The sequence below is a fragment of the Phocoena phocoena genome, chromosome 10 (genome assembly GCF_963924675.1).
Source record: "Phocoena phocoena chromosome 10, mPhoPho1.1, whole genome shotgun sequence".
NCBI classification, from domain to species: domain Eukaryota; kingdom Metazoa; phylum Chordata; class Mammalia; order Artiodactyla; family Phocoenidae; genus Phocoena; species Phocoena phocoena.
In genome coordinates, this window is record NC_089228.1 from 93,573,962 (window position 1) to 93,590,194 (window position 16,233).

At 55.8% G+C, this 16,233-nt stretch overlaps 2 protein-coding genes across 2 annotated transcripts in view; one reads left to right on the forward strand and one right to left on the reverse strand.

Moving 5' to 3' along the window:
• DTNBP1 (dystrobrevin binding protein 1) overlaps positions 1-899 on the forward strand; it is a 120,527-nt gene extending 119,628 nt beyond the window's left edge. Inside the window, exon 10 of the mRNA XM_065885278.1 lies at positions 515-899. Within this exon, the coding sequence (XP_065741350.1) occupies positions 515-726 (212 nt within the window). The 3' untranslated portion in view covers positions 727-899. The remainder of the gene's footprint in view (positions 1-514) is intronic.
• A 2,418-nt stretch (positions 900-3,317) lies between these two features.
• The window catches only part of JARID2 (jumonji and AT-rich interaction domain containing 2), a 127,410-nt gene continuing 114,494 nt past the window's right edge, over positions 3,318-16,233 (reverse strand). The window contains exons 9-17 of the mRNA XM_065886008.1: positions 15,279-15,397; positions 15,120-15,190; positions 14,346-14,460; positions 12,042-12,147; positions 10,980-11,162; positions 10,422-10,552; positions 9,643-9,826; positions 6,596-6,703; positions 3,318-3,479 (exon numbers count right to left, since the gene is read on the reverse strand). Of these exons, the coding sequence (XP_065742080.1) occupies positions 3,318-3,479; positions 6,596-6,703; positions 9,643-9,826; positions 10,422-10,552; positions 10,980-11,162; positions 12,042-12,147; positions 14,346-14,460; positions 15,120-15,190; positions 15,279-15,397 (1,179 nt within the window). The remainder of the gene's footprint in view (positions 3,480-6,595; positions 6,704-9,642; positions 9,827-10,421; positions 10,553-10,979; positions 11,163-12,041; positions 12,148-14,345; positions 14,461-15,119; positions 15,191-15,278; positions 15,398-16,233) is intronic.

The following is a 16,233-nucleotide window of genomic DNA, read 5'->3' on the forward strand; positions in this document are numbered from 1 at the left end:
CCGGGGAGGGAGGCCCTTGTCCCGCCGAGAAGGCCGGCCCCTTCCCTGGGTCAGGAAGAGACGCCATCACTTGCGTATGGTTTTGATTCCTTGAAGAGGATCCACAAGGGTTTTCTCCTAACGTCCATTTCTTTGCATTATTTCAAAGGATATAAAGAGGTAAATCTAGATTATCAAGGTTACCAGGAATGTTCCTCAAAGAAATGCAGTGTTCACGGTTTGGCCTTGAGCACAGTGCTTTACTGGATGCTGGAAAGGGTTCGGGATCTTTCCATGTGTCACAGGTGGCAGAAGGGTCAGCTCGGGCCCTGGGCTGCCTCGGGCGTCACCTAGCTCAGCATTTTCTGGGGGCAGTTCCTGCACTGCCGTGGGGCCTGGTTCTGCAGCCTGCATGTCACAGGAACAGAGAACTCCCACCCGCTTTATATTCTATGCAAGTTCAAATGACCATCTTCAGGGGCAGTTCTCAGATGCAGCACTTTTAGGACAGGCTCGCCTCTGCTTTATTTTGCAGGGCCTGAAGTGAGCCCCGGTCAGGACGAAGTTACTCTTCAGGTTCCAAATGCCTCCCGAGCCACCCGGCTGTCCTCATCTGCACCCTGCACTGACCCAACTGCCCAGGACCCCAGCGAAGTAGGGGAGTCCCCCGTGGTCCAGTCTGACGAGGAGGGAGTCGAGGTGGACACCGCCCTTGCCACCTTACACACTGACGACAGTGACTCCTAAACCCGGGTGTCCGCGCTCTGGCCACCTTCAGAGGACGACACAGCTGTGCCCAGAGGCCCGCGGGGAAGGCAGGTGGATTTAGGGAGGCTCTCGATTTTTACGCAGTTGCCAATGACATGTGAGAAAACTGACTGAAACAACAGCTACAATAAAGTTAGAGGACCGCAAACACAGCCAGTTTGTACAGAAGGGCTGCTAAACACGCGCGTTCTGCGGGCCTCACCGTGCGGGCTAGGCAGGAAAGTTGGTGTCCACGCCGGCTCGGCACTGAACGGCGAAGCCCTTTACAGGCAGGAAGCTGTGCTTCCTCTCGGCTCTAACCAAGTTTGGGTTTTCATCTGGTCATTACAAAAATTATGAAGTCCAACAAGCACGGCCTACCTTAATAGAGCACACACCCGGGCCCCGAGGAAGAGAGAGAAACCGAAGCCAAGCCCACAGGCCATTGCTCCTGGCGGGACCCCGCTCCCCCAGGGACGTGTTTTCCCCTCTCCCTGCTCGCTCACAGCCCGCAGACGAGGGGCAGGCTGGCACGAGGAGGGGCGGCTGCGGCCCTGCACCCTCGTGGCCACGCTGCCTGCTGGTGTCCAGGGGCCCCACAGAAAATGAGAGGCAAACAGCAGCCATTTGGTTTTTGTTCAGAGGCCATCCAGGTAACTACCAGCTGAGGGAAAGTGAGATTAAGATTCAGTGTTCACTCTACTCCCTGGCCAGTGGGACAGACCCCCTCAGCCCGTTTATCAGAAAACACCTCATTTCATTCACTCTCTTCCACAAGACAAACAAGTGTCCAAAAAACTTTGTTTTTATTATTAAACCTTGTAGTACAAACCTGAAAAGTAAACAAAAAACTGGCAATAAACAACAGGAAGTCTTCCCTCCCGGGGGAGGGGTGCAGAGCAGCGCTAATAAATTAAAGGTCAGACCGTAAGCCGGAGGCAGAAGCTCACTGTCCAGACAGAGGGCAAGAGCACACAGCAAGGCCACGAGACCCAGACAAGCACATTGGAAAACACGACTCTGCTCATGTCATTGTTAAATATTCCAACACAGTTCAGTCTTCTGCCAACGACAACAGACAAAGTGTCACAGGACGCTCCTGACAAGACAGCCCCACCGGCGAGCTCAGTGCAACACGGGCAGCTGCGGGATTGGTGCATCCAATTATGAAACAAAGAACAGCTTGTGAAAACAGTTTCCCTTTTTTATTCCACACATACTGTACACACAACCGGAGAAGGGCAACAGCTACTCCATTATTATTTTTGTTGTTGTTGTTCAGTGATGTAAGCAGCACTTATAAATGTTACAAGAAAAACCCTGTAAGCATCCAATCCAACCGATGAAGAAACTGAAGTGTAAGGCTTTTCTTCATCTCGTCTTCTCACCCCTCCCCTCCCCACCCAGAAAAAGGCTCAAGTATTTAAAACAATTTACAGGCGTATGTACAAAAGGGATGGGATTTTTTTTTTTTCTTTTTGTTACAACATGAAGAGAAAAAACAGACCAGATGAGCGCAGATACATTTTCACATTCAAAAAGAACGGCAGACCTCCTAGTGGCTCTAGATGTGATCGCCAACAGAACTGAGTTTAAAAAGAAAGATTAATGCTGACCTGTGAAGGCGTAAAACAACAAGCTGTTGCGACGAAGACGGAATGTTAGGAAGATTGCACATCCATGACAAAGAAGCACTTAACGGCTTCGATCACTTTTTTCCTTTTTTTTTTTTTAAGGATGCTATTGAAGGGTTTTTTGATAAAGTAGCCAACAGCACCAAAAAATAACAGAATGGATTTCCTAATGAAATCAGGCACGGGTTTCCCTCACGTGACCCCCTCCAAGGCAGGCAGTCTTTTTCTTCTCTTTCCTTTTTTTCCTTAAGCAGATGCATAGTGATGTGCTGGTAAAGAGAACCTAGTCACTCCGACCTCATTTTGCCTATGGTTAGGAAACAACGTCCACCTTCAGCTGCCATAACCACCCAAAGAAACAAAATGGGGATTCTCCGGTTTTAACAAACTCGTCCTGCGCACGACAGAAGAAAAGACAGCCAAAGTAAAGCCATTTCTTTCAAGTTTTGTGTGTGTGTGTGTGTGTGTGTGTGTGTGTGTGTCTCCTATCCCTTTTCCTCTCTAGAAAAAAATCTGCTCACATTACTGATGGTTTTAAAATTTGTTCTCCAAACTTTACCCTCTTCAAAACTGGGTTAAAAAAGCCTTTTTTTCCCCCAACAATTACAAAAAAAAACAAAAAACAAAAAAACAAAAAAAAAAAAAACCACAAACAAAAATCAAACAAAAAAGGCTTTTGTCAGCCACAAGGGGCGATACAAATTAATAACAGCCCCTCAAGGGTTTTAAAACAGTGAATATACGGCAGTTTCAAAAATCTGACTGCAGTATCTAGGTATTCTAAGTACAAAAAAAGTTCAACAGTTTAATGCTAAAACAAAATTAGTTCTCTAAAACCAGAAGAAAATCTTCTTCAGAGCTAGTGCAAAGACAGCTTGTATCCTACAGCCAGTACTCCAAACTAGAATATAATAATTACAGAAAAATATCTATCCCCAGCCCAGGGTGCTGGCGTCTTCACGAGGAGGAGGCAGCGGCGAGCCGGGAGGGCGGCACGTCCACCGTCGCTCTCTTGCGGGGCCCTCTTTTTGGTGTGGGTTTACCGAGACAGTTCTCAATGCTGCCGTTTTTACCAGATACCTTGCCACAGATCTGATTGACCAGGCTGATAATTTGTTCCTGTTTCGGGTTGAAAGGAAGACACAGGATTAGCCAACGGAAGAGCGTCGCCAGGACCCCCCAGGGAGTCACCTTCATCAAACCACGTCAGAGCGGCACCGAGGGGGTGGGGTGGGGAGGGCTGGGTGGCCTTGGAAATCCGCCCCGAGGTTCCCGGGTGCGGCGGCCTGGGAGCTGGTTAGGACAACAACTTCCCGAGACCGAGGTCCCCTGGACAGGCACCTAAACGAAACACTCCTCCTCGGGGAGAAACCTGCCTTTTCTCATCTGGAAGCCAAGGAAACGGTACGCCAGGTCCTTTCCTGATGGGCAGCTTCCTAACCCCACTTCCCCCTCCAGGGAGCCCAGGAGCGCCCCCTGGTGGCTGTAAAGTCCAAACGTTCACGAGCTGAAAGCCCTGAAATACCTGCAGCCCCCGAAACCAGAGTAAGTGTGGGGCTGTTTCCTTAGAGCTGCTTTCCCATCTGGTCTGTACCTTCACCCGTGTCCACGAGGTCCCTCGCCGCCGAGACAACACAGCAGCAGGCTTCCTGCTGCCGCCACCTGGGCGCCTCCTCGGGGCTGAGAGGCCGCCCGGGGCCCCAGCAGGAAGGGGAGGGCTGGGAAGTGAGGGCAGACTCAGGCCTGAGGGCCCAGGGCCCCTCACCTGGCTCCCTGCACGGTGACAAATGCCTGGGGGCTGCTTGTTGCTCTCTCTGGCTACTCTGGAACCTACTTAACCTGCTCTTGCAGATGAATACAAACACGTGTCTATAAACGTTTCTCATTCCCTCCTCAGCGAAGGGGAGAGAACAAACGCACAAGAGAACCATCTATCTGTTGGCGTCAAAAATACATCTGTAACTTTAACACAACTCGCAACCATCCAGTTTTAAAAGAAACCACGTGGAGGAGTATTAAAATGGCCCATGTTCTGACATACACTGCGGAGCACCTGCTGGAGCCAGGGACGGACAGACCAGGAGGACACGGGGACAGGAGGCCACTCCTTCACTCAAGCCTGAGGGTCAGCCTAGTCCGGGCCCAGGCCTGCTCCCAGGCACTGCAGACAGCGTTGGGCCACTTAAAGCACTTGGGATACCCATGCTAATGAAGAACAGATGAGCTTCAGTAAAGCCCAGTTACCTGCGGCTAAAGCCACCTGGGCAGCAGGGGGTCCGAGGAGGCAGCCGCCCGCCCGCCTGCACCTGTGGGACCGAACAGCTGGACAGAGGGGTCTGACTGCCGGGCACCAGGGCTCAGACCAGAGCTGTGCTCTCAAAAGCCATTTCTGAGATCCAACCCAGAGCTGAAAATTCCCCAATTAAAAAAAAAAAAAAAAAAAAAAAAATACAGTTCAACTCAACAGGGAACTGACTTGTGATTTTCATTTACTAAAACAGGCCACTGGCAAAGTAGGAGGCTGACAAAACCTTTTCCCTATGCGTGAGAACCAATGATTAAGCTTCAGACCGACAGACCCTACTACATATGTGATTCTTTTCCAGGATTTTGGTCACATCAAGACACCTAGCTCCAAGATGGGCTGGAGGTGGAAACTAACCCACGTTTTGTCGAGCTTCAGAATCATCTCGAGAAGCCCCAGCGCCGCCGGCTGTACCCTGCGAGTTGCCAGAGATGCTCTGACTCAGACACGAGGGTTTATTTTTAACCGTGTTCTGACATTTGCTGTTCAAGTGAAGAAGCAGGGAGGGGAAAGTGGTTATTGCCTTCGCTGAACATGCTCTTTAAAAACAAAGAAGATGCAAAGAGATCTATTTTCAGCTTTCCAATCTTACAATTTAGCCAAAGGCTTCTGATCAAGTCTGACCACAGCCTGAGACCCCACGGGTGCCCCCATCGCCTCCCGGGGCACCCGGCCCAGCCCTGCCCGGGGCTGCCATGTGTGATGGCCGGATGAGGCCGCCTTACGTGGGACTGTCGGCCCCAGGTTTCGGGGGCAGTGGGGATGGGAGAGCCGGCAGGTTCCACCCTCAGAGAGGGGCTCACGGCCAGACACCACAGGGAGGAGGACGCTTCTCTGGAAGAGGGTGGGCCAAGAGGGGCAACGGGGTCCCCAGAGCAGTCTCCCAAGGTGACCCCCCCCAAAAAAAGGGCCACGTGTCTCCGGAGCTGCGAGCTTGTACCCGGAAACGCAATCGCAGAGCAGCCTGGAAGCACGTAAAACACACGTGACGAGACAAGAAAGGCTGCTCTGGAAGCGGAGCCCTCAGTGCTCCGTGCCGGCTGAAGAAGCGCCCTCCCCATGGGGGCACCTAACGGGCAGTGGAGACCAGCCAACACAGAAAGCACCTCATACGGACCTGCCTCTGCGGACGGCTGCGGTTTTCAGAGAGGGTGGAACTGGGATTTATTCAGAAGTTGAAGCCTTCAGGAGCAAACAGTGAAAGGCTCCGCGTCTGCCGAGGCCCCGGGGTAAGGACAAGGGCGCGGGCGCTCCCAGGGCCGCCCCCTCGGGCGCTGCCCATAGCTCAGCAAGTGGCCGCAGGCTCTGAAGTTCACCACGCGCAGACCCACAGCAGAACCGCTGGGAGCTGCGGGGGAGGGACGCCGACACGGGCAGACGGGCACGGCCCCGCGGGGCTGGGGCCAGGAAGGATCCTCAGGCCGAGTCCCGGGCTGCTCTGAGGACAGAGACCAGAGGGACGCAGCCGCAAGGCCCCCGAAGCGGCCCTCGGCCTGGAGGGAAGGGGAGCCCTGGCTTGGCCCTGCCGATTTCGGTCTCGGTCTGTTCTGGGCCCCGACTGGAGATGAAGGCACGGTCCCCTCCAGACAGTGGGGCAGCCACGCCCTGAAACCGAACTCCTTATGAACGGAGGCACCGAGGCCAGGAGGGAAAGCAGAGCTGAGCGCGCTGCGGACGGGCTCGCTGGGGCACGACAAAGTGCGGACAAGGACAAAAGTCCCTGCAGCCTCAGCTCCTGGTTTCTCCAGGCCAGTGGAGCTCGAGCCAGACCTGCCCACTCCCCCACCTTGGCGCAAGGGGCTACCTTCCCACCACGTCAGGCACCGTCCGGCCAGAAGGCACCTGGAACCAGGCCGGCTGCACGCGGTCACGACGAGCTGTGACACGGACCACGCGGGCGGGGGGCCGCTGCCACCCGCGAGGCACTGACCTCGTCGTAGCGGTACATGAGCTTCAGGCCGCGGCAGGACTTCTGCTTCTCCACGTGGCGCAGGGCACACTCCAGGCAGAAGACCACATTCTCGTTCTCCTGCACGACCTGCGGGACGAGAGGCACCGAGGCTGAAGGGACTCGGGGATGGGGGACAGGGAGGTGTCCCGGGAGCAGCGTGTGCCAGGCCACCGCCCAGGCCAGGGGCGTCTGGGACCCAGAGACGTGGGATACTGACGAGAACAGCCACACGTCACCGGGATCGTCAACCAGGAAACAAGTGAGTGACCATCTCCAAGCTGCACCCAAAGGCCTCGAGGGCCCCCTTGGCTGCTGTGCACTTTCCCGCCAGAGGGTCTGAGCGCGGCGGGCTGGTGGACGGGGGCTGAGGGTTCTGAGGGCTCCTGAGGCTTCTGGTTCAAACTACGCTGGTACAGGAGGTGCCAGAATGGTCACACCCTGGACGCTTCGGCGACAACGCGCGTTCCTCCTGCTCTTGGGCGGCTCGGTTGGTCCAGCTGGCTTATACCACCTCGGGAGGCAGCACCCCTGTCCACACTCCAGCCAGCACGGTTCCTGATCCTTGCCACGCAAGCCTGAATCTCCAGTGCCCTGAGGATGCACTGGCACCAGGGATGGGCCGAGGCCCCGCAGATGCTCAGAGCTGTGTGTGTGTGGGCAGGGGGGGCATCCCTCACCCCAATCCTGACTCCCGGTCCTGGTCTCCCTCAGTGTAAACAATGCAAAAATGCTGCCTTGACACACCAGATGCAAAGAATCACAGGTCTTTTCATAAGGATTCAACGGGAAGAACTAGGTTTCTTATCTTCATTGATGCTAAGCAAAGACAAGAAAACAAGCTGGGGACTTCCCTGGTGGCACAGTGGTTGGGAATCTGCCTGCCAATGCAGGGGACACGGGTTCGATCCCTGGTCCGGGAGGATCCCACATGCTGCAGAGCAACTAAGCCCGTGCGCCACAACTAGTGAGCCCGTGCACCTAGAGCCCGTGAGCCACAACTACTGAGCCCACGCACCACAACTACTGAAGCCTGCGCGCCTAGAGCCCGTGCTCCGCAACGAGAGGCCTGCGCACCGCAACGAAGAGGAAGCCCAAGCGCAGCAACAGAGACCCGATGCAGCCAAAAATAAATAAATAAATATAAGTAAATAAATTTATAAAAAAAAGAAACAAAAAAAAATAAGCTGTAGGAATAAGGAAATGACACTTATTGGCACAAACACATCACCCGGGGCTAAGGACGGGAACAGACATACATACGAAACAGTGAACAAAAACATATAAACCCCTTAGTACCTAAGCAATGAAAAGCGTATATAAATAAAACCTCAATTTTTACCTATGTATTCAGGATATGTGCTTTTTAACATACCATTCTGGCTAAGAAATCCTGGTGACAACTCTCAAGGTACAGCTTTCGGAGGGAGAGCCTAAAAATGAGCCCACACCCTGCCGTTTCTGGAGCCCACGGGAAGGGACCAGGGCCACATGAGGTCACAGCAGAGTCACCCAGGCTCATGGGAAATACATGATGATTGTTTCCCACGAGAATAACTCCATTCTAATGCAAGAGGAACGAACACAGAACTATGCAGCTTTTATGAGCGATATTCACAAAACATTTTTAAGATCTGGGGAAATTCTTATGACTTGTTTGTTTTAAAGACAGCTTGATTCTTGACTGTATCCTCTAAAAAGCCTCTGGGAAAAGAAAGCTAGATAGAAGAAAATATGTAAAGTGGGATGCGTGGTTGTTATGGACGGAATTATTAACCCCCTCCCCAAATTCAGACATGGAAGTCCTAACCCTCAGTAACTCCAGAGGTGACTTATTTGGAGAGAGGACCTTCAAAGACATAATCAGGGAAACTGAGGTCGTAAGGGTGGGTTCTAGTCCAATATGACTTACATCCTTTTAACAAGAGATTAACACACAGAAGCACACAGAGGAAAGGCCCTGTGAGTCCCTGATGGCACAACCACTGTGCCACAGGGAAAAGCGACCATCTATGATCCAAGGAGAGGCCTCAGAGGGAGCCAACCCTGGTGACACATTGATCTTGGACTTCCAGCCTCTAGAACTATGAAAAAAGGGACTTCTGTTGCTCAAGGCAGCAGTCGGTGGTGCTCTGACATGGCAGCCCTAGCCAACTATTACAGTATTCCTCCCGTGCTCTGACGTCTCATGTGTGACAAAGGGCATCTGGCTCAGCGGGAGTGGCCACATAGTCCCCTCTTCTCTGCAGGGCAGCCAGAGGCATGCCGGGGACGCAGGGCGAGGGGGTGAGACGGCATCACAGTCACGCGACACATGGCCAGGAGGCCAAGGGTCAGACCTGGGACACGCTTGCCACTCTGCACCTCGGTGGCCACGTGGGGCTGGTGGGGATGCACGAGTGGGACATTGCGCAGGGCATGGGGCGGGCACTTACTACCTAAGCTTCTCTCTGGGGAGGGGGATTCTGCACAGGCAGGTAGAGGGCAATGGCACCGGCTGAGGCCACAGCAGCGGGGGGCGTTCCTGCGTTTACAGAGACCTGTGTCAGGGCAGCTGCCCACGGGAAGCGAGAGGTGGGTCTGCACTGTCCAGATGGCCGTCCAGCAAGGCTTCTGGACGGGGTCGCCTCTGGCCTGGGATGGGGTCGGCACAGGGGACGCTAAGCATGTAACACAGCCCCAGGCTGGGCTGGGTCAGCCCCTCAAGGAGGCTGCAGGAGCGACCAGGAAGGAAGGCAGACGGGCTGGACTGTGGCAGTTCAGGGGGCCGCCTTCCAGCCAGGAGCAGGCACAGGGAGGCTGGGGATAGGAGATGCTGCTTGAACCAGACAGATTTCTGAGTCCATGGGGCAGCAAGATCAGGGCTGAAGAGAAGGTAAAAGAGACAAGGAAAGAGACCGGGGCGGGGCGGTCGGGGGAACACGTCTCCGCAGGGCAGCTGCTTGAGGGAGGATGGGCAGGGGACAGAGAAAGGCAGAGCTGGGGGTCAGGGAGATGGCGCAGCGGCCGTGAGGGAGGCGTGGGCTCACCATGGACAGGTAGCACAGGTGCTGACAGATCTGACACCTCCTCTCCGAGGTCTCCAGCTGCAGCCACTTCCGAGGCTTTTTCTTCCCGTCGGGCGCGGCACTGCTGCCCTCGTGGCTGCCGTAGCGGGCGGAGGAGTGGAGGCCAGCCTCGAACAGCTGCCGCCGCTGCCGCAGCTCCGTGTCCCTGTCCAGACACACGAGGCTCAGGGTGCCGAGCGGCTGGGCCGCGGGACCTCGGGGCCCAGCTTCCCCACCTGGGGCCTGCGCACGAAGTTGAAAGGCCAGACCACCCCCAAGGGCTCTCGGATGGCCGGGCCCTGCCTGCGGTGACCCCGGGGCAAAGCGCCCAGTGCCAGCCAGGGTGCCCCCACACCCGGGCCAAGGACGGACGTGACAAGCTATCTGCCGACGTCAGAATCAGAGGGTCAACAAGCGCGTGAAGATCGTGTGCCGTCCAGCAGCTCCGCTGAGCCTCTGCAGGCCACATGGGAAGCCACGCAAACGGTCACTTCAATTCCTGCCCCGTCTGCTCCTTCCCAGGGCCCTTCCTCGCTGGCGAGGGGCACCAAGGACCCGTGAGGCCAGGGGTTCAGGAGCCACCTCCTGTCCATTTCCACAAAGAGGGTGCACCTCCTGCAGCATCGGCACCCCGAAGTCTTCACCCGCTGGCCAAGCCCCAAGCGGGCCCTGCAGCTCCGAACCAGTGGTCGGCGGTTTCCCACAGAGGACGGGCCGCACCCCCATCCCGCCCGGCCTGGGCCCCGGCGGTCCTGTGTTACCTGAGCTCGTCCAAGAGGGCTGAGATGGTACTGAGAGTGGGACCGTTTTCCTTTTTCGCTTCCGCTTGTGCGATCTGGTAGAGTAACTTCTCCATGGAGAATGGCTTAGCTATGTGGCGACGTTTCATCTCCTGCAAGGGGCAGTCACGTCCCTTTAGGGTAGAATTTTCAACGCTAGGCAGCTGTCAAGGGCTTTCTTTACTGGGGAGGGGTCGCTATCTGAATTTTCAGATGTTGAATTCCATCTGGATTCAAAGCAATTGAAAACTGTACGACAATCGTGTCTCCCTGGAGAAAGACACCAGACACCAGGTACTCGTTCGTGGCTCCGCCAGCCGAGAACAGTGTTTGCCTTCAACGCCTTCAGTACTGACCTCCCAGTACCGCAGTGGGTCAGTGACAGAGCTTGACGGCTTTCATGATACAGTCAACCTCGAACAGCTCTCCCTCTCTAAAACAAACTCTCAGCCAACTCAGGTTTCCAAGACTCACTGAAATTAAACATTATCTACACACAGACACACGTACGGGAACGCGTGCCAAGGGCCGCCTGCCTACCTTGGCTGTCTCGAAGCCCATACTCGTCCACTGGGTGGTGGCGAAGTGCACGGTCTCGGAGACGCTGTAGCCGCAGCAGACTTTGGACACAAAGGATGCCGGGAAGCAGACGACAAACTGGCCGCACTGCTGCACGGTCCTGTGCACCTTGATCCCCTCCCTGCACAGCACCTCCGGGGAGATCTGTGGAGACGAGGCCTGAGCCGCGCGCCCACCACGGGCCGCCCTGCTGGGTGCCTCCCTCCCACCGTCCGGAGCGCTCTCCGCGACAGCCTGCCAGCCCACCTGCCCCTCCAGACGGGGCATCGGGGCTGAAGCCTGCTCCGGACACAGATTACGTTTTGTATGAAAGACGTTTTGTTTCTCCTTTGGAAAATAAAGAGACGTAACTCCTACACAAAGGAGTAGGAAGTTCTAAACAGGCCCAAGAGTGACGACGATTCAGGCAAAGGCATGGCCGCTGTGAGTGCCCCGTGTCCCCACGGGCACTGACCGGTTGGACCGGGATCCGTGTGCACAGCACGGGGGCTGCTGCTTACCTTCTCCGAGCCAAACCCAGAGTGAGGCGGGCCCAGAGCGAGAGGAGACCCAGGCAGGGTCAGCAGAGGCCGGAAAAGCCTTGAGCTCAGGTTGTCAGAACACAATTCTAGGCTAAAGAGGTTCCCGGCAGCTCAGCAGGCTCATGACTGTCTGAAAATAGGGTCAGCAGCCGCTGTGCTTATCCCTGAGTGATCCTGACCAGAAGCCCAGGTGGCCCAGTCATCCAGCTGCCCAGCCCAGCCCAGTCACCATTTACAAGAAAAAAAAAAAAAAAAAAAAAGAGTCAAAGGTCCCCATGAGCACGAGCCCCGTGTCCTGGGCCATCAATCAGAGGAACGCACTTCAGTTTGGTTTTCCTAAGAGAGGACATTTTGCTTATGCTGGATCCCTGGAGGACTGATTTTTCATTGTCCTCTTTACCTCTGAGGGGCAGGTCGACAAAGAGGGTGAGTTAAGGAAACCACTGCGTTGGCCCCGCCACCTGACGCAAGCCCAGCCTCCACCACCATCTTGGCCCCGTACCATGACGTTGCTCTCCAGCATCTGCAGGCCGGGGGTGCCGTTGGCTTGCAGCAGGGTGTGCACCACGTCCTCGAGCTTGTTCTCCTCCTCAGCAGGAATGCAATACCTGGGTGGTTTGGAATCAGCGCAGAAGGGGTTGACAAGGACCCTCTGCCCGGGAGCCCATCCTCCACGCTCCCCCAGAGATGAGCAAACAGCAGCCTGGAAACTGGCCTTGGGCGCAGGAGGGGAGGTGGGCCCGCTCGTAAGCGTCCCAGGGTCTCTCCTCCCAGGGCAGCTCTGTGGCCCCTGCAGCAGACAAGCATGCTCAGCTTTTATATGCAGATCTGACCTATGCGTGAGCCAAAAAGCCTTCAAACCAAAAGCAGATGTTTAAGAGCCCCTGTAAATCAGATCCAGACACACCCGCACACTCAAAAGCCTCTCTCGTGAGCCTCCCAAGCTGCGACTTATCGCTGGGCTGGCACCTGACACTTTTCTGTAGCAGACAGAGGACGCTGCAGGACCAGGATGTGGTGTGGAATACACAAGAGACACGCAGGACAGCCAGCACCACGAGGGCCTGCGTCAGGTGAAGGGAGCGGCCGCACAGGGGCTGGGGCTCCGACAACACGGACCCCGCTCTGGAGCCAAGGAGCCCGGGAAGATGGTGGGAGAAAACGCGGCCCGAACTCAACCAGAAGAACCTGGACCCTCAGTGCGATCCCAGGGCTCAGGAGAATGGGAACTGCCACTTACGTCCCAGGAGGACCCAGCAAGGACGCACCTTCCACCTGTAAATCCTGAGATCCTGGTGCCAGTGGTCAGCACGCGAGGCAGGCACATGCAGACTCCCCCAGGCCCCCTCCTCTGGGGCCTCCTAACCCCGCCGTCCACAGGCTTCAGTGGGACATCTGACACCCCCGGAGCCGTGTGACAGGTCTTCAGGCTGCCCAGGCCTGGTGGGGAGGGTTCAAGTCCTGACTTCCGCTGCCGAGTGAGAGGAGGCACTCGCCACGTCCAAGGCTCTTTTCTTCTAAATGCTCGTTATTTCAATGCCAACATATTCTGTTAGGGATTTGTGATTTAAATCCAGGGTTTCTAACCTCAATCACATGTTTTAAGAAAAACCACACACCATGAAGTTCTCTGATCCTATCCGGCCGCCTCTCTACCCCCCATCAGTGAGGTTCCAGGGATTAGTTTTCACACAGCCCACAGAACCTAGGGTTTCCCTGCCTCTCACTCAACGGCCAAGCAGAACAACGACCGCCGGGGCCACGAACTTTCACCCCATCACCGTGCGGGGCGCGGGCCACGTCACTCCACTTTCTGATGAGGAACCAGGGTCCGGTGGGGCCCGTCACAGGCCTGCGTGGGACCCTGTGACTCTCAACCCAGACTGGCCGGCACTGCCCGGCAGCATCTCCGTGGGGAACGGCGCTCAGGGCTCAGTGGCTCCTGGAGGAGACCCACAGCGCCCACGCGGCCAGCCGCCCTGCGCAGGACCGTCCGGCTGTCCACCCTCAGCTCTGCCCGAGACCCCAGCCCCACCGCAGAAGATCAACCACAGGGCCTGACCGCCTCTACACCGACCGCCACTCGCCCTGACACAGCCGGAAGGCAGGGCGAGTCCTGATGGCCAGACTGCTGCCCACACTGGCTCCCTGGAGGGAGAACATTAGTTCTAAGACTTTGTTTGTTTTAATAAACGATGCTAATCACCCCATTAGGACAATAAACACAGTTAGTGTGGGATGGATGCGGTGCCGGTAGCCCGTGAGACGACAAGACATCTGATTATTTGCAGTGATTTCCCATCTGCCGTTGTAAACAAAGGAGCTGAAGAGCCAGCTCGGATCAGGGCTGGTGAGCCTTACAGTTAAGGATCACGCCTGGGAACCGGGCAGAAGGCTTCCTGGGAAACAGACAAACTCGGAAATCTCCCACGGCAGAACTCGACTTCCAGTAAGACCTACTCTCTTCTCTGCAGTCGGTGGACTGGGCACCACTCCTGGCCAGCTTTCTGCTGTACTCTGTTTCTGACCCTGCTATGAAACGAACTCCTGGAAATCAACCACCACCAGGGGAAAGCCTCACAGGAGAAAACCCCTGTGTTAGCAGGCCACTGAGAACAGACGCTCGTCTGTTTCTGAGCATCACCTGAGCAAATTCAAATATTCTCCACCAGCTCGACTTCTAACACAGCTCCCCAGGCTGGTGAGACATGGAACACGGGACAAACCCGCAAAGTCAGTCCTCCAAGGCTGTCAGCCATCAGTGAGCGTGAGGTGGCATCAGGAGGCCTGGGGCCGGCGTACTCACCAAATGCAGTCAGCACCAGTGTGTAAGTAGTCAATGTAGGGAAGGTGGTTTTGGTCTCGAGACCAGCATGAGGTAGAAAAGACCATGCCAATATTTAGCCAGGGAATTGTCACTCCTAGAACACAGGGGACAGGGCAGGATGAAGACCAATGTCTCAGGGGGACAGCAAGAGAAATTGCATCTTCTCCCCAAACCAGAAAAAGAAATGGGATTCAAAACCAGACAAAAGCCAGTGATTAGAAGGGACTTGCTCTTTCCTGCTTCTTACGCAGAAACCAAGATCACGTGACAAAAAACAGTCGTGGAAGCACATCTTAACTAGTGACTTTAGGCAGGAGGCAAGATGCCCAAGGAACACGACCACGACTGTTGTCAACTGGCCACCAGCCAGGAAGCGGGGCCCCTTTGTTCGGGGTAACCCCTCCCCGCCAGCGTGGAGTCACCCACGCTGGTCACCTCCTCCAGGGGCCCCTTCTTCCCACAACACCCAGGACAACTGGTTTCTCTCCCGGCTGTGAGGCAGTAGCCCCACAGAGTCAGAACGTTAGCTCTGAAATTGGCCAAGGTGGAAAGCTTGGCCATTACACATCTGCCCAGCTTCTAGATGTGCGATTTGGTTTACCTTTCCGCATTTTTACTGACTTCAGCCATGATGCTGACCCCTCTCTCTTCTCTAACAATCCCAGTTCTCTCCACGCGCCGTGCGCCGCAGTCCCCTCCCCTCTAGCTCTTGACGGGGCGAGCTGGGTCCACAGCCACCCGAGGCAGGCTTACCAGGCACAGCACCAAGGTGACGCAGGATGGAGCCCGTGTTATTGGGGAGGACGGTGAGGTTCCATCCGTGTCTGCAGAGGAAAGCACAGGAGCGTCACTGACGGACGTGGAGGGGCACTGTCCAGTCCCCAGGACACGGGCAGGAGCGTCCGACGTTACCTTGAAAACGGTTCTGATTTTCCCACCGGGAAGCCGCTGCCGTGGGTGTTGGTGTCCACCTTGCCACAGTGCACGGCCACATGGCAGTCCTTCTCCTCCACGAGCCTCCAGTACTCTTGCTGCGGGGAGAGGGAGGGCTGTCAGCACCATCTCGCTGCCCGTGGCCGCAGGGCCCAGCTCAACTCAACGATGCGAGACGAAGGGACCGTCTTCGCCTAGAGCAACAGCCACTAGGGAGCAGGGGGACGGGGCTGCAGACAGACGACCGCACGCCCACGGTCACGGCGGCCACATCCATAGTGGACGACTGGATAAACACAAGGTTCAACGTCCACGGAACACGCCTCAGCCTCAAAAAGGAGGGCAACTCGGACACGTGACAACACGGATGAACCTCGAGGACTTCACGTGAAGTGGAATAAGCCAGTCTCAGAAGGACAAATACCGTGATTCCACTCCCATGAGGTACTCAGGACAGTCAAAGTCGGAGAGGAAGAAGAGCAGCGGTGTCACGGGCTGCGCAGAGGGAGGACGGGGGCTCAGTGTTTAACAGGAACCGAATTTTAGTTTGGGAAGATGGAAAAGTTCTGGAAATGGATGGTGGTGACGGTCACAAAACAACGTGAATGGACTTCAGGGCCACTGACCTGCACTTAAAAACGGCTAACATGGTAAACGTTACACATATTTTACCACGATTAAAAATCATTTATACGAGGGGCTTCCCTGGTGGCACAGTGGTTGAGAGTCCGCCTGCCGATGCAGGGGATGCGGGTTCGTGCCCTGGTCCGGGAAGATCCCACATGCCGCGGAGCGGCTGGGCCCGTGAGCCATGGCCGCTGAGCCTGCGCGTCCGGAGCCTGTGCTCCGCAACGGGAGAGGCCACAACGGTGAGAGGCCCGAGTACCGCAAAAAAAAAAGAAAAAAAATCATTTATACAAAAGGGAGGGAGAAA